Below are 13,880 nucleotides of genomic sequence, written 5' to 3'. Positions count from 1 at the left end.
TATGCCTGAAAGACGCAGGCAAGGGCCCCAGGTGCTGAGGCCCCTGCTCCCTGGGCCAGCCCAGATTCTTACAGGATTTGTGCTACTGAACCAGCAGACGGACAATCCCTTCTTTTCGCTCCATCTCTTCCCTTCCCTTCTCTCCTTCCCATGCTCTTCCTTCTCTCACTCTGCCCTCCAAATCAATAATTTTTAAAGATATAAATGTGGGAACGGTGCGGTAGCCTAGTAGCTAAAATCCTCACCATGCACATGCCAGGATCCATATGGGCACCGGTTCATGTCCCAACAGCCCCACTTCCCATCCAGCTCCCTGCTTGTGGCCTGGGAAAGCAGTGCAGGATGGCCCAAAGCCTTGGGACCCTGCACCCGCATGGGAGACCTAGAAGCTCCTGGCTCCTGGCTTTGGATCAGCTCAGCTCTAGCTGTTGTGTCTGCTTGGGAAGGGAATCAATGGAATGAAGGTCTTCCTCTCTGTCTCTTCTCCTCTCTGTATATCTGACTTTCCAATGGGAATAAATCTTTTTTAAAAATGTAAATTTATTTTGTTGAGGACTGCAAAAGTTCATGAAAAACACACGTTAATGAAACATTGCAGCGTGTCATGAAATAACCTCTGTGATTTCAATGCACTCTAGCCTCAAATCACCTCCCCACGTGCACTGTGAAGCACCCTTGTCCCTGCAGCTTCCTCCCACAGGGGAGAGACCCCTGCTTCCAGAGCACTGGGGCCCCGAGCTGCCTGGAGCTGGCCAGAGGGGCAGCCCCGGGTGCCACCACTCCAGAACTGGAAGCTATAGCTAGCCTGTTTATTTCCGCTCACTTGGGCCATATGGCATGTCAGGAATAACAGGAAACAGACTGAGTTGGGGTGCGCGCAGAGCCAGGCTTCGGCAGCCAGGGAGCCCATCTCCCGCCCGAAGGCTGTCTCAGGAACCCATTTCCATGAGGGCCTCACAGCTCTGCTCTGCCCAGGCTCCTGGGCTCCCAGGGATACGCTGATCACACAACGATGTGACAGCCAGACAGAAAAGACCACAGGACCAGCCCCCCACCTCCTGCCACGGGGCTGACCACGCGTAGGGCGGGGACTGCTCGGAACGTCTGGTCCATGCCTGACTCAGGCAGCAGCAGACAGGGAAATGACCATGGCCCCGGGGCCACCTGGCCTCTCCCTGGAGTGACCAAGTCCACTTGGGGTGGCCCCAAGCCAGCGCCTGAACCAGTAACACCACCTGGCCCAATCAGACTAGAAGCCACACACCAGTCCCAGGTGGAACATTAGCATGAAGGGACAGCGACCCCATAGCCTTGTCACCCTGTTTCCTCATTTAGAAAAACAGAAAGGACGTTGCCCTCGTGTGCTCGAGCATTCCTGTCTACCGCTTCATTCTACCGCTACGCTCTGCTAGAAACAGTACAACAGCAGCAGTCACTTACAGCACAGGGCGTCATCCCTGTGGGGTGACCGAGGAAAACAGACCACACGGCTCCTCCCGCACAGGCACCGGGCCAGGCACCCACGGTCCGGGGAGGTGGCAGTACACGAGGGCCCACGTGGTGGCACCCACAGCACCCACGGCCACCACCGAGGCAGCCAGGCCTACCTGTTGTGCACATCCCGGGGGCGGCCCACGCAGGTCAGGCTGGCCGTGGTCTGAGCGCCATCCTGCTCGATTTGCTCCTGGACAGTCCACTGGTCGTCCTCACCGACCCTCACGGCAGTTATCTTCACGCCCACCGCCGCCTTGATTCTGGGGATGGAGAGCAGCACTGTGAGATGTCGCGCTCTGGGTCACATGGGCATCCGAGCAAGCCCTCAGGGAAGGCCTCTGCGAGCCACAGGGATAAGGGTCAGGGCTTGGCTTCAGGCTGCACTGCCTTCCGTCCAGTCCCTGCCTGCAATGATCCTTGCACTGCCACCGCCCAGGACCCATCTCCTGTGGGACAGCCATGGCTCCACGGGCAGCACCCACATTCCCCAGAGTAGCCTCGACCGCACCCGTATACTGTGGACACATCTCCAGAACCTGCAGGAGGAAGGCTGGCCATGAGGGCCATTGTGCCTTAACTGAGTGCAAGTACCAAGTCTGAGTACTAAACACTAAATGTAAGTACTGAACACTGCAGTAGGAACCCTGGCCATGGATGGTGCACTGTTCCCTGTGCCTTAACCAACACAAGTACCGAGTGACGTCCTAAAGATAACTAATAAACACAAACCCTATATGGAAGTACTGAATATGAGTATAAGTACTAAATATAAACTGAGTGGAAGTATCCCCCCACGGCAAGCTTGGGCTTAAGGGACGTGGTCAGTGATGACTCGCTGTGAGCAAGGCCCCACGGCCTCAGGTGCCTTTCCTGGGGAATAGGAAAAGTGTGTAAGAGGAGAAGCCGCCACGTGGCGCAGACAGGCAGGCGGGGACCAGTGAGCGCAGTTCCCTGGGCGGACAGGGCGGCACCCTGGCCGGGGCCCTCTGGGCGGAGGCTGCAGCAATGGGAGGGGTGCTTAGCTGGCAGGAGCTGGGTTCTCGATGAGTGGTAAGAACGTCTGATGCCAGAGGAGGAGCTTGCACAATCTCATGAGAGTGCAAATGTCACGGGCTGCTCCACGTCAGGCCCAGACCCCTGTAATGTGCTGGGATAACAGCAGAGGACGGCCCAAGTCCTTGGGCACCTGCTCCCACGTGGAAGGCCCAGAAGAAGCTCCTGGCTTAAAATTGGCTCAACTCCAGCCATTGCAGCCATTTGGGGAGTGAACCAGCAGATGGAAGAGCTTTCTTTCTGTAACTCTTTCAAACAAATAAATAAGTACATCCTTTAAAATAAAATAAATGCTATTGAAATGTTTACCTTGACACGGTAAAGTTTATGTTATGTGACTTTTACTTCAATTTTTAAAAAGACAGAATATGGGCCCGGCGCGATGGCGCAGTGGTTAAGGTCCTCGCCTTGCACGCCTGGGATCCCATATGGGCACCGGTTCTAATCCCAGCAGCCCCGCTTCCCATCCAGCTCCCTGCCTGTGGCCTGGGAGAGCAGTCAAGGACGGCCCAAAGCTTTGGGACCCTGCACCCGCGTGGGAGACCCGGAAGAGGCTCCTGGCTTCAGATCGGCATAGCATCAACCGTTGTGCTCACTTGGGGAGTGAATCATCGGACGGAAGATCTTCCTCTCTGTCTCTCCTCTCTGTATATCCGCCTTTCCAATAAAAATAAAAATAAATCTTAAAAGAAAAAAGACAGAATAGACAATTTTTAAATAGACAGTAATGGCATCTCCCAAGAGAGGCTGACACTTTGGGAACTAATGTACCAAATAGAAAGGCCTAACCCGAGGCAGGCTGGACGCCTGCTGCACCTTACGTGGCTGCATCCCAAGCCTCGGACAGAGGCTGCCCGCCTGCGCAAGGAGCCCAGAAGGGAGGGAGGGGACGCATACACTACAACACAACTACCAAGAGGTCATCACAACCACCACGTCGCCTCCAAGTCACCCCTCAGGAGGCGTTTTCCCCAGGCTCCAGCCATCAGCATCTCCCAAGAAGTCACCCAGGATGCAAGGACCAAGAAGTCCCCGGGGACGCTGGCCACCGCTCCTTGCCCAGACCTGACCGTCCCTCCCACAGAACCCTGTGACTGCATGTGCCACTCCACAAGGCTGCCACATCCCAGGGATTGAACTATGCAAGCCAGGAATAGAGGTACCCTGACCCACCCCTGCACGCATCCCCAAAGGGGCTGCAGGAGAGAATGTTCCAGGGCCCGCATCTGAAACAGGCAGAGTGCCTACACAGAAGGTGTGCCACCCCACTCCCATCAGGCCTCACAGTTGCCACAAGAGCCTCTCCCACACCCACAGCAGCTCCCAGAGCCCACGCTCAGCAGCCCACAACCAAAACAGTGACCCTGCCCTGCCTCAGCCCCCAGAGGGGGCACCAGCTGCCCATCATGGAGCTGGATCCTGTTCTGGGCACCTCCTCGCTCAGGAGAGCTTCTTCTGATCTCTCTCGATCACAGCCTGTGACTGAGCCCTGGGCTGCTGAATTCTGTCTCCTCTTAGCACATCACCAAGCTGTGTGCTCCTCAGTGCAAAGGGGTCTCAGGAAAACCCCAGCATGCAGGAGGAGGCAGGGGTGATGGGCCACCCTGCCAACCTGACACCTGGCTGGGCTGCCAACCTGACGCCTGGTTGGGCATGGGGTTCTGGGAAAGGACAAGGGCCCACCATTTTCAGCCAGTGTGAGTGGCACTGCCCTGGGACATGAGCCGGTGCTCTCCTGTCCAGCCACTGCAGCACGAGGTGGGACAGCACAGCTGCGCATGCGCGTGGCTCCTGGGGCCCCAGGCCACCGCTGTCAGGGCACCAAGACCAGGGTGAGTGGGGCAGAAAGAGGCTCCATCTGTTGGGGGAACAGAGCCAAGGTGGCTTAAGAAGAGATGAGAGAGACCAATTACAGCCTTGCTTGTATGGGGAACGCCGTGGAATCCATGGCTCAGTTGCTTCCCTGGGATAGCTAGGCACACCCCAAAGGCAGGCAAGGAGGTGAGGGATGGGGGTAGCAGGACCCTACACCACAGACCTGCCATGAGGTGAGTGGGCGACAGCCGTGACAGCCTGCATGGCTATCATCACAAAGACCAGCGGCACCTTGGACAGACAGAGCCATGTGCCCCCTAGCTAAGAGTCTAATGATCAGAGGCCACTGCCCCAAGGCACACAGACCCCTCTCAGGGGCCCGCTGGAGGTCCTGCCTGCCTGCCCAGGTGCACACTCCCGACCCCACTCCCATGCCCGCCAGAGTTCATCCCACACCTCCATCTGTCACTGGCAAATCCATTACCTGCCTAAGGCTGCTCTAGGATACACCCAGCCCTCAGCTCTCTGCCCCAAAGACATCAAGGCAATCCATTCATTCTCCCAATTTTTTGAGTGATTTGGCTCCTGTCTGCTAATATGTCCAGAGGGTCAGCCCAGCTGGCCTCAGGTTCAGCTCACACCACGTCCCAGGGCCCACCAGCGCTCACAGATGGCCACCAAGCTCTCATAGTCAGAGTGGCTGCCACCACTCCAGATTTCACACCTTCATCCACACTCGGAAAGCAGGATCTCCCTCCAAGAACAAAACTCTTGAAGTCAGATTTTCATTGCTTGCCTTCTATTGAACATTCAGCCTTGGACCAATAACTGTGACCTTGAGGGTGGAGGGACAGTGTCTGTCGGCTTGGCTGGTCATGACCACCCCTGCATTCAGGGTAAAGCTGTCTCCATCACGGTCACATGGGAAGGTGCCCAGAAGGAAATCCCAGTTACAGCAGACAGGATGGACGCTGTGGATGGAAGGCACAAGGCTAGGCCCACGGTTGACATTTCCTTCTTCTTTGATTTTTCATTTTCTTTTTAATGTCGTCTATACAAGTTCTCACCCCGTGGCCTCTGATTAGGGTGGGGACAGTCACGGATGGAGGAAATGGGTGGGACACAGGTTTCGTTCTTCCCCCCCCTCCTGTGTCTGTACGGAAGGAGGGGGAGATGGCTACTCCTTGCTGTCAAACTACATCAGGGAATGGGGGACGATCCTTTGATGAAACCTTAGAGGCCAAGATATGGAGAATAGTGTTTTTAGGGTGTTACCTGAGTGGTTTTGCTAGTTCTGAGACATTGTTGGTTTCTTTGCTCCAGGGTTGATCAAATCTTTCCAAGGTCTGCTTGTTGACAAAGTCCTCCTTAGCGCATCCACAGATCCAGGAACATGCTGCAAAGCTTGGCCAGGAGAGTGGTCCAACTGTTCTGCTGTGTATTGTCTGACGAGGCAGTGGGCATCCCCTGCTGACCCAGATGAGCTGGCTGTCATGTCCACCGTGTGCATCACGGCATGCTGTCCACTGCACAGGCCTCGGCAACTGAGAAGGTCCAATCCCAATAACTGTGACTCTAAGGTCATGTCTATGATTTTTCCCTGTGGCCAGAGTTCAAGCCCAGCAGTACAGTTGAGGAGTTCTCTAAAACAAACCTCATCTGGGGTGACTTCAGACTTGCTTCCTGTGTGTACCAGCCAGCGCAGACTCAGGTTTGATCTGTCAGCTGCTTGGTCAGCTCCGCCCCAGCCCCATCTCTCATGCAAACCAACAACTCCTGGGTCCTTGTCCAGCCAGCCTGCCACAGACCTGGCCTTCAGTGGGTGCTGAGGCTTAGCTAAGGTAACCCCCAATTACCCTCACCAGGCCTGCTCCCAGCCCTATGGGAGCAGGTAACATGTGCCAGCCTATGCTACAACACAGCCCAGCCCTGCCCAAATCTCATCCAGCTCTCACGCACATCCATTGGTGCTGGTGCTTAGCTCAGCCTGACCTGCCCCCAGACCCGGCCCTCACATATGCCAACAGGTGCTGCTGCCTTGTCCAGGCTGGCCTACCCCCAGTTTTGGTTCTCATTGCTCACCAGTGGTAGGTACAGCCTAGCAGGGGAGTGCCCACAGCTCCCCTGCCAGATTCACTCCAGCCTCAGATCTTGCACCTGCCAAGGAGGACTGTGGTCAAGCCTGACATGACTCACACCCAGTCCTGGAACTTGCCAGCTACTGCTACAGCCTAGCCAGCCTGACCCACACCCATTCTGGCTCTTGTGAGTGTCATAGAGTATGGCAGCCTAGCCCAGCCTGACCTAGCCCCAGTCCTAGCTCTCATACTCATCAGTGAAAACAGAAGCCCAGAGAAGGAGGCCCTGAGGTTACCCTACCAGACCCACATCAAGCCCTGGATCTTGCATTTGCCAGTGGGTGCTGCGGCCCATTGGCAGCAGGTGCTGCAGCCTGGCTAAGCCCAGCCTGTCCCCAGTCACAGCTCTTACCAGTGGGAACAGCAGCCTAGCCCAGCCTGGCCTACTCCCAGCACGAACCCTCATGTGAATTGGCAGACACTGTAGTCCACCCAAAACCCGGCCTGCATTTCCCATCCCGGCTCTTGCTTGTGCCAGTGTGTACTTTGGACTGGCCCAGCCAATCCACCCCAGACCCAGGCCACACCTATACCGATGGGTGCTGCAACCAAGCCTGGTCTGGCCTTCCCCCAGCCCCAGTTCTCATACTTACCAGCAAAAGCTGTGGCCTAGCAGGGGAGTTCCCCAAGTTCGCCTACGAAGCCCAATCCCAACAATGAATTTCATGTGTGCTGGCAGGGGTTGCTCCCCACAGTGACATGGCCAGCCGTGAGTCCTGGCACTCACTGGGGCATGCTGTAGCCTAGCCCAGCCTGGCCCACCCCCAAAGCTGGAGCTTACATGACCCGGCGGGTGCTGCATCCTAGTTTGGCCTGCCACTATTGACATTTCTGCCTGGCCCTCAAACACATTATAAAATTGTTCCAAAGTTTCAGTGCTTGGTCCAAGTCCTGCCTAATTTTAGATTTATATATTTGCTAGAACAAGTTAAGCCCAGAAAAATCCGTGTCTTGAATATTCATTAAGTTTGTTTTAGAGAAATATCTTTAGGCTCGCTGATATTTTTGGCACTTGTTATTTTAAAGCTATAATATGTAAAGCTTTGTGGGAAAGATTAATGGTCCCACAAAGGCTAGGGGAAGGGGGGAGGAGGCGTGACCGCAAGGTGGCGGTAGAATGCAGCATGCGTGAACTCTGTGTTCACTGTAGCAGGTTTGCAATGTGGAGAGGCCCTCACAGAGGGATGTGGGGCCAATGTCCTCAGGGAGGAGGCTTAGGGACAGTGCTGAGATAACATGCCCCGGGGTGAGATGGGAAGTCTCTGGCTCACAGTCCTGCCTGGCTACCGGGTCATTCCCAATGGTGACAAACACCAGCCAGAGTTGCACATGGAAGGCCAGTTGTGAAGAGACTGGTAATTCAGGCCCTGTGTAAAGCAATGCAATGTACAAAAGTCCGAGTTCACTACCAGCGCTTCAGAGCAAACCAATCTTGCTCTACCACAAAGAAATAAATCCTACAGAGGCTGACACACAAGGGCCATCTTTGGGCACTTTCTGGGTTCTTCAACGTGCCTGCATCCTTGAAGTCATGAGTTCCATAGAGAAGGGTGAGCTAGAGGAAGAAGACACCAGTTGCTGAAGAAGTGAGCACTGGGGAAGGCAGGTCCCCAGTGGACTGGGACCATCTTTGCTATCATAGTTGGTGATCAGTTATGACAGAAAAAAAAAGAAGGAAGGAAGGAAGGAAGGAAGGAAGCAAAGAAAGAAAGAAAGAAAGAAAGAAAGAAAGAAAGAAAGAAAGAAAGAAAGAAAGAAAGAAAGAAAGAAAGAAAGAAAGAAAGGGCATATGTAATGCAAACCTGTTGCAAAGTCAAGTGGGAAATCTTAACATTATACAGTTGGCAGACTGCAGCAGAGCTGCCAACAGAGCACACAGCCACTGCCCAAGAGGCACTGCCACAGAGGAGAAAAACACGGGCAGACAGGGCTCCCGAAGGGGTGGCCAAGTACACTGCAGAAACCCTCGGGGACTTCTGCTAAGTTGATCCTTTTGTAATCCTACCAGCAATGTCAAATGTCATGTGAAAATGCAAGACTGAGCAACTATGGGGAACTGGAGAAAAAGAAAACAAATCACACACACACACACACACACACACACACACAATGCAGTCCTTACTCTGCACATCACAGGAAACCAATTACTAAGCCCAGATTCTGTTGTCACAACAGGAGGGGCATCTGGCCTCATGACTGAGACACGAACAAACAGGTGCTGGGGCAGCGCACACCCCGGGTGGCAGCAGGTGACGGATGGAGCCAGCTGGGTCCCTGTCACCCACAGGGTTGAGTTCCTAATTCCTGGCTCAGGCCCAGCTCTTCCGGTGGACATCCCCACACTCACCCCTCAATACAGCGAGGGGAATGGGCAGACCCACACACCCACCCCTCAGTAACAGTGAGAGTAAAGGAAGCAGCTTGCCCAGCCCCCTGAACAGTCCAGGCCGCCATCATCAAGGCAACACCTCTCCCAATGCCATGTCCCTTACCATCCCCTTAACCAGGGCCGTGTGCTCTCCGAGCATTTTGCCTTGGCTATTGGCTCCCAGAAGGAAGATGAGTCCCCCTCCAGGTCAACTAAATGCCCAACAAGGCCAAGGCTCCCCAGGGCACAGAGCCTTCTCCTGCAACTCACAGCTGTGGTCCCTGGTCATCGCACTGCACACGATGAACGGTAGCAGGCACCTGCTGGGCGGCACAGCCATTCAGGCTGCAGGTGCACAGGCTGTGAGCGACACAGGGAGGAAGGGCAGTTGGCAGTGAAGAACCTAGTAAAGAGTTTCTTATGATTCAATTAGCAGAGTAATATTGTTTTATGGGAACTGGGATTAGTGGATGCAGAGTAATTAAGAATAGAAAACGCTTTTAAAATGAAAGGGATTTGGAAAGAAGATACAGTCTTGGGGCTTTGGGATTCAAAATACGACTGGAAAGCACTCGACTTAAGCAGAGGACTTTTTGCCAAGTATCCACTGCACATCAGCTAACAAGCACCTGCTACCGCATAAGGGAGAAATGGCAGCTCCGCAAGGCTCCCTGGTCCAGCAGTGAAGACCACACGTACCAAGGCTCCGCTGGAATCCTGGACTCCAGCTGTGTGGCCTGGGAACTGTGCTGACACTCTGTGCCTCAGTGTGAAGACTACTCTTACCAGTGCCTACTTGGCAGTATCACCAGGCAGATTACGTGGGCACCACACGCAGCCCAGCACGTAGTCAGCACTGAGCACTGACTAGGGACGATGTGAGTTACAGGAGTGTCCTGTCGCAAACCAGCCTGCCCCTGAACGCTGGCACTCTAGTCAGGCTGACTCTGACCTGGAATGAATGAAGCCATCAACAAGCCCCCAGCCCCTCAGTCCCAGTCAGGGCACACACAGAAGCCAGCCAGATCTACCCAGCCTTTCCACAACACGTCCTGATACAGCACCTTCGGGTGGGGGAGTCACCCACACCCAGCCCAGGTAGGCAGGGACTGGTACACGTCCAAGCGCAGTGTCCTCCTGGATGCAGTGAATGGTCCAAGGAGGAACTGAGGGACCCAATCAGGCCCGCCAGAACCCCCATCTACTGGCCCACACCAGTAGATGTCACACACAGACATGACCAAGGCTTGTCAAGGTGACTGGGCTCAGCTCTCTCTCCAGCAAGCAGTGGGCAGCGCAAGAGCACCTGCTTAGAATGCATCAAGGGGGCAGTGGGGGCAAGAGTGCGGTGTACTGGCCACACCTTCCGACCCAACGCTGCCCCTACACTTGGGAGCCACATGGAAGAGCCACACAGATCTGGGGTTCTTCATTTGCAGCTGAAAAGTTCACCAACAACAGCGAGGCTCTGCCGTTTCCACCACTCAGTGGACCAGCTAACACCCTCCTGAAGTTCTCAGAGGGCCCACGTGTGACACCACCACTCGTCAGCCAAGGGCAGGAGGATGGGCGGAGGGAGGACGCTGGATATCTCAACATCCTTATGAGTAGACAGAGCAAATATTAAACAAAAGGAATCCATGGAAACCATCACAGATCCCGTCTCCGTCCCATTCAGTGCTTCAGCAATAAATATTAATAAACAAAGCCAAGATAGGAAAATTCAATTCGGAACTCAAGGATAGCCTGACCTTTTATGGAATTAAATTCATTTTGTCCAATCTGTCGCTTGTCGATGTCTGCTGATACAAACTTTCAACTGCCTAATAAAGGGCCATTTCAGCACTGTGGTTTAACATGTTCTGTAAGCCACAGATCACTTTTCATGTCTTCCCCTCGTGCCCAGGGACACTCAGGGCGTGCCCTGGCAGACGACACCTGCCCTGGCAGACGACACCTGCCCTGGCAGACGACACAGCCCCAACCCAGGAAGAGCCAGCCATAACCTGAGCACTGCCGACACCTGAGAACTACACGCACACATGTGTTCTCCCAGGGCCAGCGCTGTGACACTGTGGGTCTCAGGTGTGAGTCCAGGTGCCAGGAACTCCGCTCCTGACCCAGCTGGCAAGGCAGATGGCCCACGTGCTGTGGCTCCTGCAAGTACATGGGAGACCCAAGGAGTTATGGGCTCCTGGCTTTAGCCTGGTCCAGCCCTGCTGTTAGGGACATTCAGAGAGTAAACCAGCAGATGGAGGAGACTTCCTTCTTCTCTTCTCTCTCTCTCTCACACACACACATTCTGCTTTTCAAATAAAGAAACAAGTCTTTCTTTAAAGATCAACCCTTTTCATGACTCCGTTTGCCATCTGTATCATGATGATTCTCAAAGTTATTTCTGCGACAAGGAGCTTTCCTCCAAGTCCCAGATTTGCAGCAAAACAAATGCATGAAGGGATTTCTTGGAGACCTCAAGGAAAACTAGGCCTGCCACGTCCAAGGTTCACTCAACAGCAACCCACCAAGAAGCAACAATAAAACCACCCAATCCTCCACGCATTCAAGAAAGGGTCGGTGGGGCAGCCTTTGTCTTACTCATGAGCAAGCACAGAACCCACCTGGGGACAGTGCTAGAAAGTCAGCCACTGTAACTGTACAGAACAGGCCTGACACTGTCAACCGAGATCTGGGCATGAGATGCCAAGCCACGTCCTCTTCATCCTTACGGATCCTCACCACGCAACGGGTCACAAATCAACCCTAGAACATGTAGCAAAGGCAGATGGCAGAGGTGACTCCTGCCGGGGACAGTCCGAGGGCCACACACAATGCAGCCCGTGACGTTCAGGATTGTGTCCCCTGGACCCCAGACTCCTCAAGTGCATCGTCTCTTTGGAAACAGCCTTCAGAGAGAAAGAATAGACATGACACATCCAGAGGAAGACAAGTCAAGGAAGCCCTCACTCTGCAGAGCCCAGGATGTGTCGGTGAGCTGGCCAGTGCTTGCCAGCTCACGGCACTGCTCAGTGGCACGCCAAGGCAGCCTCACCAAGCTGTGCTCACTTGTGTTTACTTGCTTTCTTACCTCCATGCACCTGGAAACCCACTCAGGTGCCATGGAATCCGGGAAATACCCCCTCTGCCCTCCTCTTTCTAAAGCCAGGATTATCCCACTTTGGCTCTTTCATTATGTTGCCTCACCTTAACTCGGCCTTAGCCCCATAGTCACTTATTTACTTAACTTTTCTTGCTTCCATGGGCATTTAGCACTGCAACAAATAAATCATTAAGTAAATAACCAAAACCTCAAAAACCCATTAACGAAAAATCCAGAAATGCACAAGCAAGGAGAATTACTAATTTGCTCATCTGTCGTGGGCGTCTTTTGTTAGCTGGCATTGTTACAAAATCACATTCCATCTGCTGCATCCCAGCACTGAAGCATCAAGGTCCCGGGCACTACTGACCCAATCCAGACCACGTCTGGCTACACGCTCTTTCTCCCAGCAGCCACCTGACCTCACCTCCCTCCGGGTGTCAGGGCCAGAGTTGGGGGAGGTCCCCCCGGTCCTGTGTTCTCTTCAGAATCAACACATGCTTCATCACTTGTATTCAGAAAACGGAGGCCCCATGCACATCACAGATTCCTGTCGCCTCTCCCAGCATCAAGAACTACATCTTGTCCACTGTAGAATCGGTGCAAGAGCAATGCTTCCGACACTTGTTCAACCAACAAGTGAATGAAGGGCTGGTCTTCAGGCACGGTGGTGAAGATGCCACTCTCACCACCTGCATTCCACAGCAATGCCGGTTCAAGTTCTGGCTGCCCTCTTCTGATCCAGCTTCCTGACCATGTGCCTAGGGATGCAGCAGAGGATGGCCCCAATGCTTGGGCTCTGGTTAACACTATGGGAACCCAGGATGGAGGTTCCTGGCTCCGGGCTCCTGCCTCCTGCCTCCTGCCTGCCTGCCTCCTGCCTCCTGCCTGCCTCCTGCCTCCTGCCTGCCTCCTGCCTCCTGCCTGCCTCCTGCCTGCCTCCTGCCTCCTGCCTGCCTCCTGCCTGCCTCCTGCCTCCTGCCTGCCTCCTGCCTGGCTCATCCCTGGCTCCTGGCTCCTGCCTGGCTCCTCCCTGCCTCCTGCCTGCCTCCTGCCTCCTGCCTGCCTCCTGCCTGCCTCCTGCCTCCTGCCTGCCTCCTGCCTCCTGCCTGCCTCCTGCCTGCCTCCTGCCTGGCTCATCCCTGGCTCCTGACTCCTCCCTGGCTCCTCCCTGGCTCCTGCCTCCTGCCTGGCTCCTCCCTGGCTCCTCCCTGGCTCCTCCCTAACTCCTCCCTGGCTCATCGCTGGTTCATCCCTGCCTCATCCCTGCCTCATCGCTGGCTGTTGTGGCCATTTAGGAAATGAACCAGCAGATGGAAGAGCTGTGTGAGGTGAGATGAACAGTCACGGGGGGCACTGCTGGTGCCAGCTGAGGCTCAGGAAGCAGACAGCTGTGGGATGCACACCCTCAGCCCGGCACAGCTGACACTCAGCAGCTTCCAGCCCCTTCCCTCATCAGACGTGATCAGAGAGGAACAAACACAATTGGACGAGCACGTCTTCACCTCCCCTGATGGTAAAGTGCTGGCAAATCAGTGTTCTAAATGCCCGGGCAGGGGAAGACAAACGACACATATGAGTTACCTGTAGAACTCAATAAGCAGAGGCTAGGACAGGGGCTGGGGAGAGGGAAGGCGGGGGAGAGCAAGGTGCCCTCCCAAGGTCATGGTTAGGGCCTTTAGTAATCCTCACATGGAACAGGGACTCTAATAAACAAAACTGCTGCACAAGCCAATTCTAAGTGTTTTCACTACAAAAAAAAAAAATGGCAGCTATGTGAGGAGATGGATTTGTGAATGAGTCTGAGTCACATTATAAACATCACATCCCCACAGCACAGGGCAGGTGGTTAGCACAGCAGCTAAGATGCAGGCTGCAGTGCCCATGTTGAAGCCCTGGATCCACTACCTAGTCC

The 13,880-nt window shown here is 54.5% G+C and overlaps 1 protein-coding gene across 1 annotated transcript in view; it reads right to left on the bottom strand.

The window, feature by feature from the left end:
• Positions 1 to 13,880, bottom strand: part of TMEM132B (transmembrane protein 132B) — a 109,388-nt gene that overhangs the window by 84,184 nt on the left and 11,324 nt on the right. Inside the window, exon 3 of the mRNA XM_040986861.1 lies at positions 1,608 to 1,754. Within this exon, the coding sequence (XP_040842795.1) occupies positions 1,608 to 1,754 (147 nt within the window). The remainder of the gene's footprint in view (positions 1 to 1,607; positions 1,755 to 13,880) is intronic.

Source organism: Ochotona curzoniae, unplaced genomic scaffold, assembly GCF_017591425.1.
Source record: "Ochotona curzoniae isolate NIBS_2020 unplaced genomic scaffold, NIBS_Ocur_1.0 contig_46, whole genome shotgun sequence".
NCBI lineage: Eukaryota > Metazoa > Chordata > Mammalia > Lagomorpha > Ochotonidae > Ochotona > Ochotona curzoniae.
Note: the sequence above shows the minus strand (reverse complement) of the source record. Positions and strands in the feature narration are given on the sequence as shown.